Source organism: Ochotona curzoniae, unplaced genomic scaffold (genome assembly GCF_017591425.1).
Source record: "Ochotona curzoniae isolate NIBS_2020 unplaced genomic scaffold, NIBS_Ocur_1.0 contig_1071, whole genome shotgun sequence".
In the NCBI taxonomy this organism is placed as follows: Eukaryota; Metazoa; Chordata; class Mammalia; order Lagomorpha; family Ochotonidae; genus Ochotona; species Ochotona curzoniae.
The window spans coordinates 7673271-7688556 of record NW_024464939.1 but is presented as its reverse complement, the minus strand read 5'-3'; the positions used below and the strand labels follow the sequence as shown (position 1 = coordinate 7688556).

At 41.4% G+C, this 15286-nt stretch overlaps 1 protein-coding gene across 2 annotated transcripts in view; it reads right to left on the bottom strand.

Moving 5' to 3' along the window:
* CA1 (carbonic anhydrase 1) overlaps positions 1-15286 on the bottom strand; it is a 52448-nt gene that overhangs the window by 2023 nt on the left and 35139 nt on the right. The window contains exons 2-6 of one of the 2 annotated variants that reach the window (XM_040993686.1): positions 6721-6782; positions 5704-5898; positions 4118-4236; positions 3080-3175; positions 2137-2199 (exon numbers count right to left, since the gene is read on the bottom strand). In XM_040993686.1, coding sequence (XP_040849620.1) covers positions 2137-2199; positions 3080-3175; positions 4118-4236; positions 5704-5898; positions 6721-6757 — 510 coding nt within the window. In that variant the 5' untranslated portion in view covers positions 6758-6782. The remainder of the gene's footprint in view (positions 1-2136; positions 2200-3079; positions 3176-4117; positions 4237-5703; positions 5899-6720; positions 6783-15286) is intronic. The other variant, XM_040993694.1, reaches the window with a different exon arrangement.

Genomic DNA, 15286 nt, shown 5'->3' with positions numbered 1-15286 from the left:
TTTAAGTGTTCTCCGACATTGTTGCTACAGACAATGTCAGTCATTCCAGCAGCCCATTGTCTACACATTTTCAACAGTTTCATTGGGAATCCATTTTTCCTTTGGAAGCAGGAATGAATGTTGCATTATACTCCCACATCTGGTTATGGTGGACCCCAAAACTCCATTACTATATACATTTCCATAATTGAGAAGCTATGAAACATGATTATTTCTTTAAGTATACATTCCCATGAAATGGTTTTTGTGAGAGTGTTTTCCTTTTTTTTTTACTAAAAATATTATTTTTAATTTATTTTCTCTACTTGAAAGTTAGCAAAAGAGAGAGCAAGAGACATTCACTGGTTCACTCTCTAAATATCTGCAGTGGCTGGAGCTGGGTCAGGATAAAGCCACACACCAGGAAACTTAATCTAGGTCTATTGTGTAACTGAAAGCCATCCAGATGCATGCCTCATTCCTGCTACCTTGCAGGGTATAGATCACCAGGGGGTGGAAGTCAGGAATACTGGAACTCAGACACATGCACCCTGATATGGATGTACGCAGCTCAACAGTCATTTTAACACTACTTTGATTTTTCCTTTAATTATCTTTAAGCTATTTTTTTCATTTATTTTCAGGTTCTCAGGATACTTGTATCTTCTGATTCATTTTGAGTTGTTTTATATTTGAATTTTCTTAGAAAGCCCTCCATCATATTCATTGGCACAGTGTGACAGTTTTCTGGTTAAATCTTCATTCTATGGGTTAGGGATTTGGTGCAGTGGTTAGAATGCCACGTTGGAATGCCCATTTTCCGCACTGGAGTGCTTGTGTTCAGGTGCTGGCCTAGCTGCCAGCTCTGGGTTTCTGCCATTGTGCAGAGGAAGCAGGTGATGGCTCAAATACTCGGGTCCTGACTCTCAGATGGGAGTTCTGGAATGAGCTCTTGACTCTGAGTGAGTTGGTAAGTGAATCTCAGATGGGCAATCCCTCTGTGTCTGTCTCTCAAATTGAAAATGAAAAACTGTATATATGAAAACTGTATTTATGAAATACATGAAATCTGTTCCCTTTACATAAGTAAATTTAAAAATTTAATACTTAGAGGCCTGGCGCAGTATCCTAGGGCTAAAGCCCTCGCCTTGCATTCCCTGGAATCCCACATGGGTGCCTGTTCTAATCCCAGAAGCCTTGCTTCCCATCTAGCTCTCTGTTTGTGACCTCGGAAAGCAGTTGAGGATGGCCCAAAGCCTTGGGACCATGCACCCACATGGGAGACCTGGAGGAGGCTCTGGGCTCCTGGCTTCAGATAGCTCAGCTCTGGGCATTGCAGCCATTTGGGAAGTGAATCAATGGACAGAAGAAACTTCCTCTCTGTCTCTCCTCCTATCTGAATATCTGATTTTCCAATAAAACTAAATAAATCTTTTTAGAATTAATATTAAAAAAGGAATAAAAAAGTTTGCCTTTAGTTATGTCCCTTTTTTGTTGTTTTTGCAAAGAATCAATTCATTTTATGGCTTTCTTATGCTTAGTCATCACTTTTGTGTATTTTATTAATTTTTGCTTTCATCTTTGTTAGTTTTCTTTTAATTTATACTTTTTACATTCTTACGCTGTCATTTTCCATCTTTCTTATTTTATAACATACGCATTTAAAGTTTAATCTTTCTAGAATCAGCAAAAATCAGATTTTTTTTGGTCAAAATCTGAGTCCTCCACACTCCTAAAGCAAGTAGCAGTTTTTTGACTTATCTGTGTATTGATTTGACAGATGAATTATAGTTATCAAGTATTATATATTAATAGTATCTTTACGAAAAAGTTTCAGATCCTGCATTTTTTGTTTTACTACTAAGCCAACATAGATTCCTTTCTTGAGGAAATGGAGGAGAACAATCATATCTTAGTTGACTATGTTTTCCGGTCGATCAGAGCGGCTCCAAAGGCCGCTGAAGCTGGTGATGGGCAATGAAAACACGATGCAAACACCAGACTTGCTCAAAAGCAGCCACTCCAGATGCATTACTTTGCTTTTCAGATTGACAAATCTTTTCTGCCTTCTAACTCCCCACATAAGTAATGACATAATTTCAAAAGTTCCATAGATCCTTTTCTTCTAGTTTAAATGAATTCATTTCATCCATTTACCTTAGTTTTAACTGCGCTTAGAGCGTCAAGAATTTTCTGTAGCTTTGGATTGGCCTGACCAACCTAGAGATTAAAAAAAATGCAATGTGAGGTTAATTTCGTTATCAATCAAACATTGTTTACCTAAATTAAGCAAATTGTTTTCAATTAACAACATCAACTGATGAGCAGGTTAGTTATTTTCCCTCTGCTTTAGGGGAGAAAATTTCACTAAGTGCATGTGTTTGTGGGCCCTATTGTGTTCTGCAAATTGCTTACAAAGTGCACCTACAGATGAAACATTAGATAAATGTCTGGCTTAAATTTATCTTGGCAAAATCACCCAAGTTATATAAGATAAATTAAGAAAGTTAGCAAAACTATGATACAACTGGTTGTATGATATATTAGTTATAACTAGTAAATTTTAGCATAATGCAAGAGTTCAATAAAAGTTAGCTGGAATTACTCTAATCTTACAAGGATTTTTTTTTTTTAGCAACTCAAGTTTATTCAATCAAATAAAAAAACTTCCTATAGAGCTTTAGTGTGTCTAGAAGAGAATTTGAGAAACTATACCATGTACAAAATCAACCGTATGTTATTTTTGGGAAAAATGATCTTAGCAATTTCCCTTGATGAAACAGTAAATTGATCAATTCCTAAATCCATGGAATAGGAAGTTTCGAGGAAAGGGAATAGGGAATTTGAACATCTGAAAAATGCAAATTTCTTGTTCCTGGTCAAGATGATCCTACTTTACCAATTAATGGTTATTTCTTTCTTCAAGATGGAAAACCAGAAAGAAAACAAAACAGCAAGTACCAGGAAACAGTACCCACCTTGTTTTTGGTAGAATGTGAACTTTCCAAAAGCAAAGACTCAAATGTCATTTTGCCTTTTTTGTCCTCTACTGAGATTCAATTAGTAATAAAAAGTAAGTTGTTAGCAATCTGTAGCTCACCTTCACCAAAACACCGATAATCGCCAAACCATCAGCCTTGTTAACGGCTTCGTGCATGTTGGCGTACTTTGCAGAATTCCAGTGGACAATGTGAAGCTGAAAATGACATGTGATCAATGAATTGTTTATGCATTGTAAAGAGGAAAGATAAACTATGGGTTAGCTTTATGCCACAAGAGGATGAAATCTTGGTTTAGAGAGAACTGCTCTGATGCTCACCTAGAGTGTTGGCTGGTAATGTGCTCACTGGGAAAGGGTGGACTGTGTGCCAGGGAGACTAACTAGACTGCAATCCTGCAGCCAGCAAGTACAGTTTGTTTCTTACAATACTAACTCTTAAAATTTACTCATTTAAAAAATAACTCTTTGGGATGAAAAAAATCAAGGGCTGTGACTAGCTTTAGGATAAAATCAAAGTTTTTCTCTCACACGAGCCACATTTTTTGTTATGTTCTGAAAACATTTTGAGAAAATTTGGGAGTCTTGGCCAAGAAGAGATTTTTGTGCACACAATATCCTTTTGAAGTGCTGCGCAGCTCAATATCTCAAGCCTAACCCCTCTGCGAACTCTACATAAGCTTGTCCAAGTATCTACATAGTTGCCTTAATATGTTGTTGATACATTTGCATTCATGTTGAATAGACATCTCACACTCAATTTGGCTGAAACTAAACTTCTGGCTTCCTGCTTGCCAAGTATGCTGCATTTTTTTTTTCTGTTTAGGAAAAGATAACACAACCCTTCTAATTTCATAAATGATAAGTGTAATTTCTCTGAAGGCTGGAATATGCTTATCTGTTTCTTTCTTTCTAGCCCATGGAATATACTGCAGTACATGCTATCAGTAAATAAATACTGAAGGCATGCCAGAGCTATTCCTGGTTTCCTTCATTTTGGCGAAGCCTATGTGTTGCTTTATAGAGACCAGGATGTTCATTTCTTTAGAGCCATCGTGGTGGTGTCTGTGTTTGGAAGAGAGCTCCTGCTTCTGGGAGAATTCTCATTGTAATTATTTCTCATTTACTAAATTAAATTACCTCTGAGGAATATTTGACTCCATCCACCGTGTGTTCAGAACCTTGGTCATCTGTTTTGCCCCAATGAAAATGGAACTGATAAAGTCGATAGTCTTCTGAAAGAGGACCGCCCTTCAGCACTAAGAGGAAAGGCAACCACTGTCAGACTTATGATCAGAAACCAGCTTATCATTGAATTCGATGTAATTCAATGCCAAGTGGAGTTGAACAGAAATGAAAACAAACACGATTACTGAAGTTTCCAAGTAGTTTTTTCCTTCTTTCACATCCATGATGATGACATTCACAGGGCTATATCTAAGATACCCCTGACAGTGGCATTGATTGATAAGATGTTCTATGAGTTATACATCATTTTCATCATATGACTAGAATTTCATCTATTATTCTACCTGCAAGATAGCATATTGCAAGGTGAGTGAATTGTGTGATTATAGGCTTTTGTTGATATCACCTTTAATTTGCAGGTAAATTCATGTTTCTTTCAATGAAGACTACAGGCAATATGCATGAAAATCTTTAGCATTCTGTTTTGAGAAACAAATTCATCTCCTATTTTGTACCTGGTGAGAACTCAACAGTCTTATAGCCTTGTTGGGAATCCAGGACAGTATGATAGACTGTTACTTTCTTTTTAAAATTTTTTTAAAGATTGATTTATTTTTATTTGAAAGGCAGATATACAGAGAGGAGAGACAGAGAGGAAGATCTTCTCTCCGATGGTTCACCCCACCAAGCGATCGCAACAGCTGGAGCTGAGCCAACCTGAAGCCGCGAGCCAGGAGCTTCCTCCAGGTCTCCCATGCAGGTGCAGGGTCCCAAAGCTTTGGCCCATCCTCAACTGCATTCCCAGGCCACAGGCAGGGAGCTAGATGGGAAGTGGGATTAGAACCATATGGGATCCCAGCATGTTCAAGGCGAAGACTTTAACCGCTACACTATCATGCCAGGCCCAGGTTGTCACTTTGAAAAATTTTAGTGGCCTGCTACTTTGGAGTCTGTCTATCATATGGTTCTTTAAAACACATACATACCACACTTATAAATGACATAGCCCCAAGGTACCTAAAATTTAGGTTAAACACCACATAGGAAAGTACTAAAAGAAGTTTAACATTTCAAACCTGCAGAACTGTCTTGTGGAATTGTCACTTAACACACTACCAAATAAACATTTATAAAAAGAAAAACTTATTCCATTTCAGGAAACGTGCCAGGTTTCAGGGAGTGTTCAATCACTCCTTACGTCTCCTCCCTACTATGCTTCCCCATCTTTATTGCAAGCAAAAATGATTGTCTTTGCATTTTCTATATTGAAGGCTGGTTCTCTAGACCTTGTACTGACTGAATTAAGTGACGCTAAAGACAGCAGAATGTCCAAAAGGAACGGAAATGAACAAGAACAAGGTTGAATCTCCAAAATTACCTTCACCTCTAGATATATTCCAGAAATTTCAGTTGTTTCATCAGATTACAGCAATGATACACACATGCAGGAAAGACTTAATGATGGATTCTTGATTTCAAGCCCCATTTTTTACATCTTCCCCATGAAAGAAAAATGATTGAAGGGTCTTTTGACTCACCAGATTGGCTGTTATCTTCGAAATTGACATGGAAGGAATGTCCTACATTGACAATTTCTTTGGCGCTGGCTGCATTGTAGGAGACACTGAAAGGTTTCAGAGAGGTGTCATGTTTCACATCACTGGTTTTGATATCAATAGGAGACTGGTTATTTCCGTTGGCAATAGGATACAGCTTGCTCCAATTCTCGGGACCTACAAGGATAAGCATGTGTATAATCAAAACTTTATCAAATGCTTGATTCCAAGTTTATAGACTATAAATGTGAATACATTATAGCATGCTTTATCTAAATTTAGGTAATATAAATGGCATTCTGTTTACCTTACTATAAACTATATTCTTAATAATGGCCCTCTTGTATAATATACTATGATACAGTCTACTTATCAAATAACAATGGTAATTTAGACTTGCGGATTTAGGTTTTACAGTTAAGGTAAAAATATTTTACTGTAAGCAATCAATTTTTCCTGCATGCTCTTACATATTGAATAGATTTTGTATGTAAACAAACCTCAAAGGCAATTGCTAAAAACATGCAAAAATTAACGACTCAAAACAGGTGATCCAAACCATTAACTTTGATTGTACAGTTATTTTATTTTAACTAACTTACTTTTCCTTAACTATCTTTGATTTTATTTGAAAGGCAGATTTATAGAGAGGAGAGCCAGAGAGATCTTTCACCCTCTAGTTCATTCCCAAAATGGCTGTATCAGCCGGAGCTGAGCAGATCCAAAGCCAGGAGATTGTTCCATGATTTCTATATGGATGCAGGGGCGTAAGAACTTGAGCCAACCTCTGCTGCTCCCAGCCCATAAGCAGGGAGCAAGATCAGAAACGGAGCCATCAGGACCTAAAGGAGCATCCATATGAGATGTCAGCACTACAGGTGGAGAATTAGCTTGCAATAGCACTGTGCTGGCCCAGTGAAGTTATCTGAAATGTTTATTGTTTCTGTAAGAAAAGAAAATGCATTATTATTTTGAATCATATGATAGAAGATTTCTTACCATTTTGGCCTTCATATGCCCAGTCAGAATTTGCCATGATCTTCTTACTTTGCTTTATCTTTCTGAAAGCAACAAGAATGTCTAGAATAACCAACTGCAGTTAGGCATGCAGCAGAACCCTGAAACTGCCACTGAGGCTTTTTATAGGAACTACTCTGCCTGCTGTAGGCCACTGTGTCATCATCTTTGCTTATCAGGAAGTGTACATGCCAAAAAGAGATGTTGTAAAAGCAGCTTACAAAAGTTATGCCAGCTCCAATTGCTTTATTTTCTTATATTGTAAAATAAAAATGTCAAAATCCCCTATTTTATAAAGCCAATTGCTTCTTCTCCCATGTTAGTAGAAAAGATATTTTATTACCCATAATAAAATTTCTTAAATTAAAAATATTTTGTTCACCTTTTCAACTTTTGACTTTCTAATTTCATGATTACAGGCTTAGCTGGGCTAGTTTAATTATTTTAATTTTAAATTAAATAAATTGATTAGCAATTCTTCAGTTATTGGTTATGATGTATTTTATATAAATACAATGTGGGAAAAATGTATAAATACAGGTACAGAATGAAACTAATATATCTTATTTAGTTACAAGTAGAGTTTTGCTTACTGTGGAACAATGTTGGAATTCAAAAATGGGGAAAGTGTTACTAATGTTAAAATTAAATATGGCACTATGTGTTACACATCACCTAGGACTACTCAAGCAAAAGCCTTCTTTTGTAGAGTTGTTTATAAGTAACTTTCATAACTACTTTATTTTTCTTACTCAAAGATCTTATAATTATTTTTATTTTGTAGTTGAGAAATATAAAGGGACTTCACCACAACCAGCAGGAAGCCAGGAGCCAACGCTTTTGCTTTAAATCAGGAGTTTTATTTTCTATGCAAATGCTTTTATACCTATTATAGAGTTATGATGGACAGCTTTGCTTATCTTAAATCTGTTCAGAACACAAATGTTAGACTCTGACTTACTATTGAGAGAGCATCAGATTACATATCACTGACCCTGGAAAATAAAAATACAGACTGTAGCGATTTCTACTGCAAGCGTATGACTTTGGCACCATCATCAAAGCAAAAAGCCACAAACTAAACTCATGCATTGTGGACATTGGTACCTTTGCCAAAGGCCCTGCTGGGTGAGGAGCGGCATGAGCAGTGCCTTAATTCTTTTACTGTGCTTACAGTTCTATTTATTTAAACTCAGCTTGATGGCATGATGGTATCTGTCGAATGTTGAGAAAGTTCATTTGATTTTTGAGAGGCATAGAAATGGATTAGGAAGTGTTGGACTTTGGCTAGGTCCATACTTTCAGGGTTCTAAGAGGGCTCAGAAGAAATGCGATGTAAAATAAACTTTTTTCCTCCTTCTTTCTTTATTTAGTTTTTTTTTTAATTTTTTTTTTTTTGGTTAGTTATTATTTTCCATGAAACGGTTTTGTAGGTATAGGAATCTCCCCCAACCATCCTTTCCTCCCTCTCCATTCTCCTGTACCTTTCCCCTGCCATATTATTACAATAGTATAATCTTTCCACTTCATTGTTGGTGGCAGTGTAGGCTAGTACAGCCACTACAGAAGTCAATGTGGAGAGTGCTCAGACAAATGAAAAAGATCTACCATATGACCCACTTCTATGAATATATTCAAATGAAGTGAAATCTATATGAGGAACCCTATATTTATAAGCAGTGCAATGTACAATAGCAAAGACATGGAAGCAACCCAGACGTCTGTCAAAAGAGGATTAGATAAAGAAACTAGGTTAATCTACTTCATGGAATACTACTAAGCCATTTAAAAAGAATGAAATTCTACCAGTTGCAACAAAATAGTCCCAACTGGAGATCATTATACTCAGTGAAATCAATCAATCTCAAAAAGGAAAAATATCACATATCCTCTCTGATATAACGCAATTTTCATGCAAAATACAAAACAATTAGATATATAGGTAAGCATGTGTACATTCTTATAGATGAACTGTATAACGGAGGCTCGCATACTGGGAAGGGAGAATACACTGCAGTATGCATCTCTGTTCCTGAATAAAAGGAGGACTCTCAATGAAACTTAAATATCTTGACAATAGGATACTAGATTTTCTACCATTGCCAATACGTACAATGCCATGAGGCACTTAAATAGCAGAACATTGGATATATGACTGTTGCTGAAGGACTATACTATTATAAAAACAAACTTCTAAAAGATTATTTTTATGTGATAATAGTCATACCTTCTTCAATACCACATAGCTAATTACCTTTGCTCCCTCATTTCCTAAAGAATGAAAGTGATCAGGAGTGTATTTTTGAAAGGCTGACTGCAAAATAGTGTAGATTGACCTGGATTTCATAAACATTCAGAGTTTATGAAGCGAATATGTACAAGGAGATATTACTGAAAGGGGAACTTCTTAAAAATTAAATTTTAAGAATCTAGTGTCATGTGCAGTAGGCTAAACCTCTGTCTGTGGCACAGACGTCCCATATGGACACCTGTTCATGTCCCAGCTGCTCTGCTTTCAATCCAGCTATTTGCTTATAGCCTGGAAAAGCAGAGGATGGCTTAAGCCCTTGGCCCATGTACCAGGTCATAGACTCAGACAGTGCCTGGCTCCTGGCTTCAGATTGGCTCAGCTCTCGCTGTTGTGAACATTTGGGGAATGAACCAGAAGATGTGAGGCTTCTCTGTTTCTCTCCTCTATAGCTCTTTCAATAATTGAAAACAAGCAAGTAAGTAAATAAATAGTAAGTAAATAAAAATTTTAAATCTTACACATGATATTGTATGCCTTTATTGTGTACAATATGATGTTTTGAAGTGTATGCACACTCTTTGAGGTGATTGAATTCATTTAATTAGCAATTGTTTGGCCTCACTTACTTATTTTTGTGCTGAGAACATTTACCATTCAGTCTCTGCACTTTTCAAGATTACAGTAGAGGTATCACTTAGCCTAGTGGTTAAGAGTCTTGAGTTCCACACTGGATAGCTTCATTTCATACCCCACTCTGACTCCAGCTTTAAACTCATTCCAATGTCTTGAGAAGGCACATGTAATGGCTTCAATGACTGACTTACTGCTACGATTCTGGAGCACCTTGATTACGTTTCCAGCTTCCAGTTTTGCCCCCCAGATGGCAGCTGTTACCAGAATTATGGGAGTTAATAGTAGATTGGTACTCTTGCTCTCTTTCTGTTTCTCAAAAAATTATGAAAAAGAATACAAGAAACCATAATTAACCATAGTCACCTTTCTGTAGAAAGATCTCTCGTATCTGCTTTTCTTAACTGTAATTAGGTATTTGTTCAACAGAATGTTCAGGCTAGTATGTTAGTCAACATATCTGAAAAAAGAACAGTTTCTCCCTTTTTCATTATGATTGTATGATTGTATGAATAAATGTTTTAACATCCATATGAGACAGTAATTTATCTGACGTTCTAGGTACAAAACTACTTTAACCCATAACTTTGTGACCCTTTAACTTACTATGTGCTTAGGGTGTGTCTTTGCATTTTATTAGGAGAAGATTAAATTGATGGAGGATGTAAAATTTAATGAGCACCTGTATTTTAAATCCTAACACCCTCCAATTTACCTTTGTCTCTCTTTTCCCTGCTCACAAACTTAGCCTCTCCCACTTCAGTATTTATATTAAATGCAAAATTCTTTATTTCACAAATTTTTCTCTTTTACCTCTGTCCTTACCTCAGGACAGTTATTGTTGGACTACTTTTGCATACTGCTCTTTAAAATGAAGAATTTATTAAGACCATGAAATGTGCAAGTACTACATGAAAAAGGCCTTTTGTTTGTCCCGAGAGGGACCTTTGTGAATAAATCCATATGCTCTTGAAATTGAATCACAAGCAGTGATAATGATGGAAAATGCGTATTTCTAGAAAAGTAATGCATGGATACATAACTATTATTTACAGATAACTATTACTTATAGATAACTTATAGCAATATTAAGAACACTAGAGGCCCAATGCAATGGCCTAGTGGCAAAGCCCTCACTTTGCATCTGCTGGGATCCCATGTGGGTACTGGTTTGTGTCCCAGCTGCTCCATTTCCCACCTAGCTGCCTCCTTGTGGCCTGCGAAAGCAGCAGAGGACAGCTCAAAGCCTTGGGAACCTTTGCCCATGTGGCAGACCCAGAAAAAACTTCTGGCTCCTTGCTTCAGATCACATAGGCTTGGCTCTGGTCATTGAGGCCACTTGGGGAGTGGACCAGTAGATGGAAGATCTTTCTCTCTATATCTCCTTCTCTCTATATATCTGCCTTTCCAATAATAAAAATAAAATAAATCCTCAAAAATATAAAAAAGAAGCACCATGCATGTGAAAAGATTTCCTATAATTATCAAATAAGCAATTCCACATATATTCATTTTAGGGAATGGCAGCATAGGTTAAAAAAGACTTTTAGGTTGAATGGCTTCCATCTGTTGAGTATTTCCACTTCTAGTTATGTTACCCAGGTCCGTGAGTGTATCCTCTTCTTCATTATACCACACTGTTATTTTTATTAGTCTGCCTGTAAGATACTTGTTTTAAAGTTATTTTATAGTGTATTATATCTGAACAACGACTGGGCATCTTGGGCTTTTCTCCCACTAACACATTCCAGGATTCCCAAGTTTCTTGTCATTAAAAGCCTCAATGCCATAAATAAATAAATAAATAAATAAGCTTAACGACAAGTTACTACTGTTGCAAAGTAGTGAAAGTGGAACAGCACTGATATCAAACATCTATTGAAGCAAACACCTTTCAAAGGTCATCTCCTGTGCTCAGTATGTGTACATACTTTTACTTTGTATCACTAGCATATGTTGGTCTGCATATTGAACATATTAATACTGGAAAGCAGACTTTTAAAATTAAAATACATTGCCACAATCTACTTAAGAAGATACACACAGATGTGTGCGTTCATCAAGGAGAGAAGCAAGTGTATGTGTGCACTCTCAGATTATGATTTTTATCTTACGTCCATTGGGAAAGCAAAGATCACAGGAGCTTGCAGGATGTGTTTTGGGATGGACTGTGTCAGGCCAGGAAAGGTGGAGAGAGTGAAATGGTCATGTCATCCACCCTGCGTTCAGAAGAGAGGGGTCGCTCCCATCCCCACACCATGCCAGTTTTCCTAGGATCTTGTGGAAGAAGGTGGGCTTCATGGAACTGCCCAGGTCCCCATGAGGTGAAGTATGTCCTCTAGGAAGGGTTACATGTTAGAAAGGCAGGTGGAGCTTATCAGGAGCAGGGGAACATGGCATCCAGCTTGACCCTGAGCTAGCTACCTCCTTGTCCCATTTCATTCCCCTTCAGAGATGTCCAACTCTCCATCTCAGGGTTGCTGAAGGGAAGGGTGCAGATTCATCCTGTCTCTTCAGGTTCCTTGCTGCCAACCAGGGCCGTAGGCTTGCCTATTCTGGGCTCAGAACTCTCTTTCAATCACTTGGGGCAGGATTCTCCATCCAAGGCATCTTGAGCCCCTTCTGTCCACAGTGCACCTGTGGCTGCATCTGGAGCCATTTTTGGCTTTCACAGTGGGGAGAATGGGCTGTGGCTGGCATCCAGGGGCAGAGGTCAGGGATGTTGCAACACGTGGGATAGTACTGTCCAAGGAAGGATGAGCTGAATTTACATCAATAGGTCTGACCCAACTCAGGCCCTGCTGCCTTTGAGGAGGGATCCTGTGGGTGGAGCATGTCTCTGTCTCTCCCTTGCTCTCTGTGACTCTACCTCTCAAAGAAATGAAAAACAAATCTTAACACAAGTCTATGAGTTCCAGGATTGAAAGAGTTGCTAATTATCCTCTGGGTAATTAATGAACAGTCACTGAGAAATTGGCCTCTTGGTGTCTACTTGGAGAGTTGGGGCTCATCCACATACAAAGTCACAGGGCTCCTTTTCACCATGATGAGCTCCTTTTGCTTTTCAAAAATCAACACCTTCAGATCAATAAGTAGCATCTTGTTTAAGGAAACCTGCACTCTGTAAGGTGCATGTTCCAGACACGCTTCTCAGTCCCAAGTGGGAAAGGGCGACAGAGAAGGACTTTACTTGGTGGTCTTCTTGCTGCGGCCCAAGGAGCTGCCTTCCCTTCCCTCAGCCTGAAAGCCTGCTTGTTCCACCCTGTCCCCGGCAGAATACCCAGCTCCTCTGCTTGCAGCCAGAATTCCAGGAGCAGAAAGGGCAGACATGGGCTGGCCACACCGCTGCTGCTTCTCTGGCCCGCCATGGGGCTCCTAGGAGCTACCCAGGAAGCACATTGCCCAGTGCCCAGAGCAGTGTGGAGAACACTGAGCTGGCTGAGGAAGCAGCCTAGGCTCACTGGTCTCTTGCCTGCATCCCATGCCTCCATGCAAGAAACGACCTGGCCTGAGGATGCCCTCCCTCGTTTCTACAGCTCAGGGAAACCTCCCTGCTGGAGGGACCTGATTCACAGGAAGCAGGGATTGAAGGCGGAAGCAGGTAGAGAGCATGAGGTCTGCCTGGGTCGTGCAAAGGCCTCTGCATCCCCAGGAGTGGGGCTGCATGGGCAGGTGCCAGGGCGGGAGACAGGGTGAAGCCCAACTCCCTGCAGGCCAGGAGAGCTGGAGCAAGGTCCCCATGCCACTTGGTGAGATGCAGCGTGCAATAAAGGGCCAAGGCACAGAGAGAAGCAGTTCTCTCTGTTCTGGATCTCAGTGGGGAACCCTGGCCTCAGGGGAACGCGCGGCTGCCCCCTTCCGCCACGTCAAGCCGCCAGCGCCCCACAGCAGCCTTCGCTGTCATGATCACGGATGGCAGCTGGTTCCCCACGCGCCCGGGCACCAGCTCTGCCCCGCGGCCCGCCCGCCTCGCTCCATGCTCGTGCCGCCCTCAACACTCCAACGGAAACGTCTGGGAGCTCCCAAGAGCGTCGAACGCACCCCCTACACTGAACGCTGCCGCAGTTCACCTTGAGGACCAAGGAAGGAACCCAGGCATTCATTGCAGCTTGACGACTCCTACTCCGGTAGGGGCCCAGCCCCTCGGACCAATCAACCCCACACCCAGTTCCCTACTCCCCACACCCAGTACCCTGCTCCCCACATTCATCTGGTCTCTGAACTGAGTCCACAGGCGGCCGGGGGAAGCTCTCAGAGGCTTCCCCCGCCGCCAGCGGCAGGGGCTCCCACCCCGCAAGGCAAGGCGGGGAGCCCCTTGGCCTCTAAGGGCTCAGCCCTCAATGGGCTCATTCCCAGCTGGCTCCTCTGAGGTCTCCTCAGAGGAAGCCGCCGCCCTAGGCCGCACCCGCTGGACCTGGAGCAGCAGGCCTTGAATTGTTCAGGATGCCTGCTGCCAATGGCCGCCTGGCGCTCCTTGCAGCAGTGCCATGGGCGCTGCAGCAGGGTCTGCAACAGGCCCTGTGGAAGTTGCTGCATTGCCTCTGGGTCCCACTGGCCAGGCCCCTGGCTTGGCTTCAGCAGAGGGCAGCACTAGGCCGCGCCCCAGGGGAGAACTTCCCTACAGGCAGCAATGAGGGGGCACCAAAGCCTGGGGGCAACCCCACAGTCCGCAATGGGCAGGACACACAGGACTACAACACCGAGGACAGTGGCAGTGCCCCTTCTGCCTTTAGGCGCCTTGAAGTCAGTGGAGTCCTGGCTTCCTTTGTGCGCAAGCCTGGACTTCAGGGAAGGACCAGGAATCCTGAAAGACAGAGAAGGGAACCGGCGTTCCCTTTCAGCAAGCACAACCCTAGCACCAGCATCTACAGCTCCACCACGCGGCCCTCGACGCTCCTGGCAATTGGCTCCCGAGCTCCTGTCAGTGCATCACAGGGCAAGACCTTCACGGAACACACTCAGCCGGGCATCCCTGCCACCAGGTTTGCCCACAGGAACATCTCACAAACGAAGGCTGTTGGTTTGGCCAATACTGCATGGAAGCAACAGGAGAAGACCCCCAAACAAGGCGAAACCAAACAAAATCCCAGCACCAACTCCTACAGCTCCACCACGAGGCCCTTCAGGCTCATAGCAATCAGGGCCCCAGCTCCTGTAAGGGCATCACAGGGCAGGGCCCACAAGCAAGGCACTCTGAGGGTCGTTCCAGCTTTCAGGGTCCCCTACAGGGATATCCCAGAGGGTAAGGTTGTGGGCAAACCTCTCCAGACACCACATGCCAAGACCCCTGGGGATGGGTGGAAGGACAGGATCCTCTCGTCTACTCAGCACAGCAACAACCGACAGAAGGCTGAGGGCGAACATGGTGGTAGACTACATGCCAAGACCTGCAAGAGAGCTCAGGTGGCTGGCACCAGAGGCTTCGGAGCAAGAAACAGCAACATAGTGCTGGAGAGACCTGCAGCTAAACCCACCAGTGGACAACATGACAAGAATCCTGACAAAGGCCAGCCAGCAAGCACACGCACATCCAGGGCACCCATCAGGTCAATCCAGGAGAACAGGAATACTACAGGTGCTCATGCCCTAGCACCACATGTGAAAACAGCCAATCAAGACACACAGGGAATGAGAACACACCTGAAAGACCAGGAAGAGAGACTGTTC